The following is a 12,093-nucleotide window of genomic DNA, read 5'->3' as shown; positions in this document are numbered from 1 at the left end:
AATAGTAATTGGGGCCTAGTGTGGTTGTGTACGTGTGATATACATACACTTTTTTTGGATCATATTTTCTATTCCGCTATTTAATCAAAAACCTTTGGGGATCAGTTAAATTGGGGGATAGTCTGTGTTGGTACGTGTGAGAGAGATCCACCTTTCCAAGTTGTTGGGGTTCATCTCATACTTCTGAAGGTTTGAGGGTGCTGCCTGTTCCATACTCCCCCTACTCCTAGCCTTTTAGGGGTACAAACAATAGTAATTGGGGCCTAGTGTGGTTGTGTACGTGTGATATACATACACTTTTTTTGGATCATATTTTCTATTCCGCTATTTAATCAAAAACCTTTGGGGATCAGTTAAATTGGGGGATAGTCTGTGTTGGTACGTGTGAGAGAGATCCACCTTTCCAAGTTGTTGGGGTTCATCTCATACTTCTGAAGGTTTGAGGGTGCTGCCTGTTCCATACCCCCCCTACTCCTCATCTAGCCTTTTAGGGGTACAAACAATAGTAATTGGGGCCTAGTGTGGTTGTGTACGTGTGATATACATACACTTTTTTTGGATCATATTTTCTATTCCGCTATTTAATCAAAAACCTTTGGGGATCAGTTAAATTGGGGGATAGTCTGTGTTGGTACGTGTGAGAGAGATCCACCTTTCCAAGTTGTTGGGGTTCATCTCATACTTCTGAAGGTTTGAGGGTGCTGCCTGTTCCATACTCCCCCTACTCCTCATCTAGCCTTTTAGGGGTACAAACAATAGTAATTGGGGCCCAGTGTGGTTGTGTACGTGTGATATACATACACTTTTTTTGGTTCATATTTTCTATTCCGCTATTTAATCAAAAACCTTTGGGGATCAGTTAAATTGGGGGATAGTCTGTGTTGGTACGTGTGAGAGAGATCCACCTTTCCAAGTTGTTGGGGTTCATCTCATACTTCTGAAGGTTTGAGGGTGCTGCCTGTTCCATACCCCCCCTACTCCTCATCTAGCCTTTTAGGGGTACAAACAATAGTAATTGGGGCCTAGTGTGGTTGTTTACGTGTGATATACATACACTTTTTTTGGATCATATTTTCTATTCCGCTATTTAATCAAAAACCTTTGGGGATCAGTTAAATTGGGGGATAGTCTGTGTTGGTACGTGTGAGAGAGATCCACCTTTCCAAGTTTTTGGGGTTCATCTCATACTTCTGAAGATTTGAGGGTGCTGCATGTTCCATACTCCTCTTCCTCATCCTCCCTTTAGGGTAGGAAAAAATTTAATCGGGCCTAGTCTGTGTTTGTACGTGTGAGATACACAGTTTTTTATCCTATTCCGCTATTCAATACACACCCTTTTGGTGTAAAAAACATTAAATTGCGGCATAGTTTGCATATTTGACATTTGCATATATTGTGCCTTGTTGCGCTGTTTTGGGTACTCCACCAACATGGCCAGTGGCAATGACGCCATTCTCAGCTTAACTATCCCACTTCTATGCCTCCTTGAAAAAACAATTTGGGCGATGATGGAAGAGGATGTGGCACAGGATGAGGAGGAGGAGGAGGAGGATGAAGAGGTAACATTTCAAAGGCTTTCAGGGCAGTCATTCGCAAGGGGCTCCGAGGGTGGGTTCCTGCACACACAAACGCCAGGGACACAATTGTCCAGCAGGGGCACAGTTCTGGAGGATGAGGAGGATGAGGAGGAGGAGGAGCTGGAGGAGGAGATGGAACCATGTTCACAGCAGGGTGGCACCCAGGCCAGCTCATGGCCATCACTGGTGCGTGGCTGGGGGGATACAGAGGACACGGACGATACACCTCCCACAGAGGACAGCCTTTCGTCGCCTCTGGGCAGCCTGGCACACATGAGCGATTACATGCTGCAGTGTCTCCACAACGACCGCCGAGTTGCCCACATTCTAACTTGTGCTGATTACTGGGTGGCCACGCTGCTGGATCCCCGTTACAAGGACAACGTACCGTCCTTAATTCACTCACTGGAGCGCGATCGCAAGATGCGCGAGTACAAGCGCACGCTGGTAGACGCCATGCTGCTGGCATTCCCATCTGACAGCGGGGCCACAGTGGAAGCACAAGGCAGAGGAGGAGGAGGAGGAGGTCGCCAACGCAACCAGGGCACCGCCAGCACCTCAGAAGGCAGGGTTAGCATGGCCGAAATGTGGAAAAGCTTTGTCAGCACGCCACAACAAACAGCAGCACCAGCAGCTCAGATGGAACGTCTTAGCAGGAGGCAGCATTTTACCAACATGGTGGAGCAGTATGTGTGCACACGCCTACATGTAGTGAATGACGGGTCTGCCCCCTTCAACTTCTGGGTCTCCAAATTGGGCACATGGCCTGAGCTTGCCCTTTACGCCTTGGAGGTGCTGGCGTGCCCTGCAGCCAGTGTATTATCTGAACGGGTATTTAGCACGGCTGGGGGCGTTATAACAGACAAGCGCAGCCGCCTGTCCAGAGACAATGTGGACAAGCTCACGTTCATTAAAATGAACCAGGCATGGATCCCACGGGACTTTTCCGTACCTTATGCAGAATAGCAATGGATACCGACCTTACCCACCCATTGTTCCATTTTTGCTCTTTCTCACTCTTTTGGGGTGTACCCTCATTTAAAATTTTTGAAAAGAAGCAGTGTTGGCTACCTCGTCCTCCTCCTCAGGGCCAGATTAATGTAGGGGCTATTGGAGCTGCAGCTCCAGGCCCCTACCTTTTATATAGGCCCCGGGTTGGCCATATTCACTGTTACCGCTCTTCTGTCACTTGTAAACACAGAAGTCTGGCTTCTATGCTCGCTTCCCCAGGCAGCACCCTCAGAACCTCCCCACACAGCGTGAAGGCCGGACAAGGAGGGACAGTTGGCGATGCATGGATGTGTTTATGGGCTTCAGAGACAGCATCCCATGTTGAATTAGGCATGCATGGCTGCACCCTTCCTCCTCTGGGTGCATGGCAAGGCACGGCCCTTAAGGCCCTTCAAAATCCTCAGCACCAAGCCCATGATGCTGTTAATCCGGCCCTGGTCCTCCTCCACCGCCGCTTCCACCTACACCGCCCATAGGTGTGCGCAGCCTATTGCATTAAGGTGTGCACCCCAAAGTTGAAATACACATGCATGTGTTTGCCAGCAGGGAGAGTAATGTATCGGGGCCATGTACCTGTAGGCAAGGAGAAATAGAGCAGAGCAGGTCCCAGGGAGATCTTTCCCATCTCCTCACTGGCAATGCTATGTGCCCTAGGTGATTAGGGTGTGCCCAGGCACACCCAGCACACCCTGTGCGCACGCCTATGTCACCGCCACATCCACCACCACCTCAACCTCCCTCCTACTCCATATGGGCCTCGTCCTTCAGAGATGAAGAAGAACATTGTTTTATTTTTCTGTTTTTTTTTGTTGTTTTAAGTTATTTCCCTATCCACATTTGTTTGCAGAGCACTTGCCATGCTCTTAATTACGTTTTGCTGCCATTTGCAGCACTCTAGCCCTTTCCTTTGGTGTTTTAGAGCCATTTTAGTGCCTTAAAGTTCGGGTCCCCATTGACTTCAATGGGGTTCGGTGTCCGGGAAAAGTTTGGTAAAAGTCCGGGACACGGACCCGGACTTTTTTTTAAAGTTCGGCCGAACCCGTCGAACACGGACATCTAGGTGTCCGCTCAACCCTAATCATGAATGAACCGTGATTAACTAAATTTTTTATTGAAAGTTGAGTTAAATTTCACTTGCCACACCCAGGTCTGATTACTGCCAGACCTGTTGAATCAGGAAATCACTTAAATAGAAGCTGTCTGAAGCACGCTAAAAGATCTCAAAAAGCAAAACATCATGCCACGGTCTCAAGAAACTCAAGAACGGATGAGAAACAAAGTAATTGACATGTATCAGTCTGGAAAGGGTTACAAAGCCATTTCTAAGGCTTTGGGACTCCAGCAAACCACAGTGAGAGCCATTATCCACAAATGGAGAAAACACAGATGGTGAACCTTCCCAGGAGTGGCCTACCAAAATTACCGAAACGCACAACCACGACTTATCCAGGAGGTCATAAAAGAATCCAGACAACATGTAAATAAATGCAGGCCTCACTTCCCTCAGTTAAGGTCAGTGTTCATGATTCAACAATAAGAAAGAGACTAGGCAGAAATGTCATCCATGGGAGAGTTCCAAGGCAAAAGCCACTGCTGACCAAAAAGAACATAAAGGGTCATCTCAGTTTTGCCAAAAAACAACTTGATTATCCAAGATTTTTGGGAAAATATTCTATGGAATGATGAGACCAAAGTTGAACTTTTTGGAAGGTGTGCGTCCCATTACATCTGGTGTAAAACGAACACAGCATTTCATTAAAAGAACATCATATCAACAGTCAAACATGGTGGTGGTAGTGTGATGGTCAGGGGCCTGCTTTGCAGCTTCAGGGCCTGAATGACTTGCCATAATTGATGAAACCATGAATTAGGCGCTCTACCAGAAAATCCTGAAGGAGTATGTCTGGCAATCAGTTTGTGACCTCAAGCTCAAGTGCACTTGTGTTATACAGCAGGACAATGATCCGAAACACACCCACCAGCAAGTCCACCTCTGAATGGCTCAAAAAAACAAAGTTAAGGTTTTGGAGTGGCCTAGTCAAAGTCCGGATAGAAATCCGATTTAGATGCTGTGGCATGACGTTAAACAGGCCATTTATGCTGGAATACCCTCCAATGTAGCTAAAATAAAACAATCCTGCAGAGAAGAGTGGGCTAAAAGTCCTCCACAGTGATGTGAAAGGCTCATTGCTAGTTATTGCAAACTCTTTCTTGATTGCAGTTGTTGCCACCAAGGGCGGCACAACCAGTTATTGGGTTTAGGGGGCAATTACTTTTTCAGATAGGGCCAGGCAGGTTTGCACAGCTCTTTTCCCCTAATAAATGAAATCGTCATTTAAAAACTGGATTTTGTATTTACTCAGGTTATGGCAAACATGCAAAAAAAAAGAAATAAATGAGGAAGGGGGAAATACTTTTTTACAGCACTGTTATAACGAGTTACATAGTTAGTCAGATTGAAAAAAGACACTAGTCTATCTAGGTTAACCAATAAAAAAAAAAACTGACACAAACAGAAAACCTCCATACACACAATCCTATACCCACAGTTGATCCAGTGGAAGGCAACCCCCCTCTCTTCCCAATAAAGCATGATCCAATTCACCCCAGTGGGGGAAAAAAATCCCTTCCTTATCCCACATGAGACAATCTTTCCCTCGATCAACTAACTCTGTCGTTATTATCGCTAAATATTAATATCCAGTTACATATTACCGCATTTAGGAATGCATCCGGTTCTTTTTTTGTGTTAAATCTGTTTTATTAGGTTTCAAACAGTACATAGAATAAACATGAGAGTGTTAGTCTTTTTTAGTGGATGTATAAGTACACATTAATACCGTAGTAATAGGAAACTAAACATCACAGGGTTATGATACAATAAAGAACTCTAGGGCATGGTAAAGTGAATATATAAAAAAATCTGTATAGAAAATGAATTCCATAGACCACTAGTAATGTAATGTTAGAGATCGTATCAGATTAGTCATGAATATATAGTGGTGCTACAAGAAATAGAACCACAGTAATATATCAGAAATAAGAGAGACCAAGGAGAAAAACAAAGGGTAGCAGAAAGAAAAGTGGAAAAGGAAAATAGGAAGAGAGAAGAAAATGTAACAAGGAGAAAGAGAGGGAAAAAAAAAAGAGAAGGGGGGAAAGGGGCAAATGGAAATGTAGGTATAGGACTATAGGAAAGAAAGGGGAAGGCCACCTACACATTGGGGGGGGGGGGGGTCCCAGGGGAAGCATTGTTAGATTCATCTGCTACAAAAGCTTCAAAAGCAAAGGAAAACTGGAAGTGTAACCACACGGTCCACATAATTTTATGGGATACAACCTTGTCCATTTCACAAGCCCAATCAGCTAGAGAGGGAATTGTCTTTTGTTGCCAAAATCTAGCGATAACAGACAGTACTTTTTTTTAATGCAATCTACTGAGCTGGCTAGAACTAATTATTGAGGGAGTCTATTCCTCATTTTCACAGCTCTTAAATCTCTTTTCCTCCAGACATAATTAGTGCCCCCTTGTCTTCTGTAATGACTTGAAAGTGAATAATTCTACACTAAGTTTACTATATGGACCACTTTTATATTTATACATGTTGATGCTATTCCCCCTTAATCTCCTCTTTTCAAAAGAGAATACATTCAATTCAGTTTATTTTTCCTCATAGCTGAGCTCCTTCATGCCTCTTATCAGTTTGGTTGCGCTTCTTTGCACTTTCTCCGGTTCTCTCCGATATCCTTTTTTGTGAACTGGTGCCCAAAACTTAACTGCATATTCCAAATGAGGTCTTACTAATGATGTATACAGGAGCAAGATGATATCACTCTCTCTGGAGTGTATATCCATATTACTCTCTCTGGAGTGTATTTTGCTTGCTTTAAAAACTGCAGCTTGGCATTGCATGCTATTATTAAGCTTATGATCTACCAGAACACCCAGATCCTTCTCCACCATTGACTCCCCCAGCTGTTCTCCTCTTAGTGTGTATGATGCATGCATGTTTTTAGCCCCCAAGTGCATAACTTTACATTTATCTCCTATGATGATCAGCCCCATCTATTTGACATTGACCCTAACACAATTTCAACATAACCATAACACTGCCCTAATATTTTCTGCAGCATATTTACTTAAACTGATAAAAAATACACATTGTTTATATAGTCCTTTCTCTTTCTGTATATGGATGATGGCACTGTAATTATTTGAATAATAAATAAAGTACCTTTTTCCTAATTAATATACAGCTGTCACATGACCCAGCTCCTTCCCAGCCTGTCTACAGGGAAACATTTTTTATTTATTTATTATTATTTATTATTTTTTGGCAATAAGTGTCTTCCGTCTGTGTCTTAGAATACGAGGGAGGTGAAGCTTCCATCAATCTACATGTAATATCCTGCCCCCATTGTGTTTAGCCATTTAGTGGACATGGAGGAAGTGGGCTGTCATTTACCATGATGTATTCGTCCACATGTCTGCCTCTATAGCTCAGATGTGATAGGTAGGAAATGCTCAGCATAGAAACTTACTGAAAACCAAGCATGTGCATAGCTGCCAACATATAGAAAACACATTTCCTAGTGACTAGGACTGGGTTCACATATGCTGTGGCCGTGACTCACAGCAGGGGTCGGGTGCGTCCCTGTTCACTGATTCAGGTGCAAATCAGGTCAATATGTTTGCCTGAATTTTCACCTGAATTGGAACTAAAGACACACAGGACCCTTTCCAATTGCGGACCGCAGCCGCCCCCGAGCTGTGTGAACTGGCTCCATTGAGAGTCACACTCTCCTGTCATGCGAATTGGATGCAGGGAAACCCGCATCCAATTCGCATATGTGTGAACCCAGCCTGAGTGAGTATGAACAGCATGTAATATAGCATTTATTGATATTTTTTTATGATGTGGGTTTAGTGACACTTTAATATTACAGAAAAACAAGAATACTTTGCTGAGATAGTAATAGCATCAATATCCTGGTGCTAAACACTTTTGATTCATGAACATTTTTGAGATTTTCTTTCTAGGCTCCAGTTGCAACATGGTGGTGATGTAACCCATGATATGGAATGAAATGTCTGAAATTGTGGATTTTGAAGGTCATCTTTCAGAGTGCTGTATTTTGCTGTAACACAGACTCACCTTGCATTACATACACAGTAATAGACTGCTGGGTGGAAAATAGCCTACAGTTTTTAATAAATATGGGTTCCAGCTGCTCATTCTACAGAGGACCATGTTGTGATTTAGAAACTACCACAATTTAAAAAGCCAATAACAGCCCTCTCTTTTTGTGTTTCAGAGGAAGAGGCGTTTAGCCAACTGAAAATTGTATATTTTGTCAGAAGTATTTGTTTGGCACCAGCTTTTGCTGCAAGTGTTCTAATTGTATGTAGAACAGTTAAACGAAAATGTAAGTTTTGCTTATTATAAAGGATGCACATTCAGTTTCCTAGAGAATTTTAAAAGGAACTGCATCAAAAAGTGATTTACCAAGTCGGATATACAGAATCTCACAAAAGTGAGTACACCCCTCACATTTTTGTAAATATTTTATTATATCTTTTCATGTGACAACACTGAAGAAATTACACTTTGCTAAAATGTAAAGTAAAGCTTGTATAACATTGTACATTTTCTGTCCCCTCAAAATAACTCAACACACAGCCATTATTGTCTAAACCGCTGGCAACAAAAGTGAGTACACTTCTAATTGAAAATGTCCCAATTAGCCATTTTCCCTTCCCAGTATCATGTGACTCGTTAGTGTGAATGGGGAGCCGGTGTGTTAAATTTGGTGTTATTGCTCTCACTCTCTCATACTGGTTACTGGAAGTTCAACATGGCTCCTCATGGCAAAGAACTCTGAGGATCTGAACAAAAAGAATTGTTGCTCTACATAGAGATGGCCTAGGCTATAAGAAGATTGCCAAGACCCTGAAACTGAGCTGCAGCAAGGTGGCTAAGACCATACAGCGGTTAAACAGGACAGGTTCCACTCAGAACAGGCCTCACCATGGTCGACCAAAGAAGTTGGGTGCACATTCTCAGCGTCATATCCAGAGGTTGTCTTTGGGAAATAGATGTATAAATGCCACCTGCATTGCTGCAGAGGTTTAAGGGATGGGGGGTCAGCCTGTCAGTGCTCAGACCATACGCCACACACACTGCATCAAATTGATCTTTATGGCTCTTGTCCTAGAAGGAAGGAAGCCTCTTCTAAAGATGATGCACAAGAATGCCCGCAAACAGTTAGCTGAAGACAAGCAGATTAAGGACTTGGATTACTGGAACCATGTCCTGTGCTCTGATGAGACCAAGATAAACTTATTTGGTTCAGTTGCTGTCAAGCATGTGTGGTGGCAACCAGGTGAGGAGTACAAAGACAAGTGTGTCTTGCCTACAGTCAATCATAGTGGTGGGAGTGTTCTGGTCTGGGGCTGCATGAGTGCTGCGTGCTGCCTGCACTGGGGAGCTACAGTTCATTGAGGGAACCATGAATGCCAACGTGTTTTGTGACATACTGAAGCAGAGCATGATCCCCTCCCTTCGGAGACTGGGCTGCATGATAATGACCCCAACCACACCTCCAAGACGACCACTGCCTTGCTAAAGAAGCTGATGGTAAAGGTGATGGACTGGACAAGCATGTCTCTAGGCCTAAACCCTATTGAGCATCTGTGAGGCATCCTCAAATGGAAGGTGGAGGAGGGCAAATTCTCTAACATCTCCAGTGGACTCCAGGGGCAATCTGTGAAGCTCTGGTGAGCTGCATGCCCAACAGGGTTAAGGCTGTACTGGAAAATAATGGTGGCCACACAAAATATTGACATTTTGGGCCCAATTTGGACATTTTTGCTTAGGGGTGTACTCACTTTTGCTGCCAGCGGCTTAGACAAAAATGGCTGTGTGTTAAGTTATTTTAAGGGGACAGCACATTTACACTGTTATACCAGCTGTACACTCATTGCTTTACATTGTAGCAAATTGTAATTTCTTCAGTGTCGTCACATGAAAAGATATAATAAAATATTTACAAAAAAATGAGGGGTGTACTCACTTTTGTGAGATACTGTATTTACATGACAGGGACATTAGTTTGTAAGCTACCTGATGCATGAACCAGTTGTTGAGTACAGATTTCCAGCTAGAATGGTGCAGATATGTCCACGCTTGTAATTAGAAAGGGGTGGATTACAATAGTGCAATCTGAGCAGTTGAAAGACTAGGCTATTGCTGTTTTGTGGTCCACTCCAGATATAGCCTGGAGTAAACGAAATATGCTTTTATTGAGAGGTAGAGTATATACAAATCAATTAAAGGAGTTGTAAAGGCAGAAGGTAATTCAATGCATTAGGATAAAAAGCCTTCCTGTGTGAAGCAGCCGCCCCAGCACCCCTAATATTCACCTGAGCCCCATCATTATTACAATGATGTCCACGAGTCCCTCTGCCATCGGGGACTCTCCCTCCTGGTTGGCTGGGACACAGCAGCATTGCCATCGGAACCAGCTGCTGTCAATCAAAGTTAGTTAGCCAATCAGGAGAGAGAGTGGACGGGGCCGAACAACAGCTCCATGTCTGAATGAACACATGAAACTGCAGCTCGGCTTGGGTGCCCCAATAGCAAGCTGCTTGTTGTGGGGGCACTCCACAGGAGGGAGAAGCCAGGAGCAGCAAAGAAGAGGAGGATCTGGGATGCTCAGTGCAAAACCAACTGCACAGAGCAGGTAAGTGCAACATGGTTGTTATAAAAGAAACATAAAATAAAACACAAGACTTTACCATCACTTTAAGGAAAGACGCTTTACCATTTACTGTATTTACGTAGAAATAGTTAATATATTTGTGGGTGAACAATTGCAATAATCATTTAATTGTAAATTCTGACACCAGTAATGCATGGAGTAGGGTCTATGTCATTTGGATCTACCGGGGGTATTGGAATAGTGTGAAGCAAGCTGTTAGTTTTAATATACCCCAACTCTAGAAAAATCATTTTTGTATATAGCAGGAAGGGTGGTCTGACAGTAATTACCCAGACAGGAGGAAAGGGGAAAATCTTCCCACTTGAGATAGAAATGATACACAGATATAGGTTCTAGCCCTTCCCCAGTTAGGGATACTTCCCTCTCTTCTTGCTATGATCTCCTAAAGAGAGACACAGACAGCAATAAACAATTGACAGGGGCTTATCTTTTTCTGCTCACTCCAGAAGTATTCTAGTAAAGCTGAAGGCAAATTGTGTTTTTTGTTTTGGATAGGGTAAGGGAGGGTTTTAACCCCTGTCAGGTGTTTTGTCATCTCTATTCCATTAGGGAGATTTCCCTTCAGTGTATGTCCCATAGCTACAACAAAAAAGTGAACGAAAATCCCTATAAAGTGAGGGAAATCCTCGGTATTACCCAGGGTCACCAGAACAAGTGTCAGTATTGGAAGATTTTTCTTCTATTCCTGTTCTAGTGTCCCCTCAAAATTTGGGGAAACAGAGAAAAAAAACAGGCAGGTGTCTAAAAACTGGTTATACTTTAAGGGTAGGGTTAGAGTTGGCGGAATTTGGGTTTTAAAGAGAGACTATATGGGTTTTGGTCATAAGTTTATACAAATGATCTTTTATTCCTGAACATAATTTAAAATTATTAAAATGAATTAAACTACTCTACATCATCTTTAATATTTTTAGAATACTTTAATGATATGAGAAGTGCATTTTTAATAAATATTCTGTCATTGTTTTACAGATACAGATGTTCCTGGTGCTTAACTTGTACTTTGTTGAAGGCAGAGCACAAAACACAGAACTGCAGTTATGTCATTAACAGAAAGTGGCAATCTGCTGTCTTTATGACATTGTAATGATATTTGGATGCCTCTGCATTGTATATGTTTATGACTACTTGAAATTTCACCATTTTATGTACTGTAATAGAACAAAGGATAAAACCTTATTCATGTCAGATAAACTTTACCTTTGCAGCAGAGACTCCACACAAAACAGATTTCTTTATTTTGAGCAGAGAGGGATAACCTACTTTTCACTTGTACGGGCTCCCACCTGTACAGGTTGAATGGGCGCGTCTTCAAAAGGACTTCTGCTGATCTGTTGTTGAGGAGGTTTTTGACTTTTACAGCCTGAGAAAGGAAGACTGGGTGTTTCTTCAGGAAGAGGAGGGGGGCGGGCCAGGCGGAGCAGAACACAGATCGCCTGCACAGATCGCCAGCACAGATCGCCTGCACAGATGGCCAATATATTTTTTTTTAAAAAGTCGGGCAGCGCTGAGGCAGAGGTGGGCGGGCCGTGCGAGGAGAAGCGAGTACGAGCCACCGCTGTCATCTGACGTCCCGGCGCCTATGATAGACGTCACACCTCCCATGTCCCGGCATTGGGCCATTGTGCTGTCTATCATAGGAGGCGGGACTTCCTATGACAGCAGCCACTCGTCCTTCCTTCTGCTCCGCCCGGCCCACCCCCCTCCTCTTCCTCTCAGCGCT

The 12,093-nt window shown here is 43.4% G+C and overlaps 1 protein-coding gene across 1 annotated transcript in view; it reads left to right on the top strand.

Moving 5' to 3' along the window:
* The window catches only part of LOC309554277 (uncharacterized protein), a 48,527-nt gene extending 37,136 nt beyond the window's left edge, over nucleotides 1-11,391 (top strand). The window contains exons 5-6 of the mRNA XM_082255921.1: nucleotides 7,905-8,015; nucleotides 11,343-11,391. Of these exons, the coding sequence (XP_082112047.1) occupies nucleotides 7,905-8,015; nucleotides 11,343-11,365 (134 nt within the window). The 3' untranslated portion in view covers nucleotides 11,366-11,391. The remainder of the gene's footprint in view (nucleotides 1-7,904; nucleotides 8,016-11,342) is intronic.
* Nucleotides 11,392-12,093: the final 702 nt, after the last annotated feature.

The sequence above is a fragment of the Pelophylax lessonae genome (genome assembly GCF_965119305.1).
Source record: "Pelophylax lessonae genome assembly, chromosome: 4".
In the NCBI taxonomy this organism is placed as follows: Eukaryota; Metazoa; Chordata; class Amphibia; order Anura; family Ranidae; genus Pelophylax; species Pelophylax lessonae.
The sequence above is the reverse complement of the archived record's forward strand: the minus strand, read 5'-3'. Positions and strand labels throughout refer to the sequence as shown.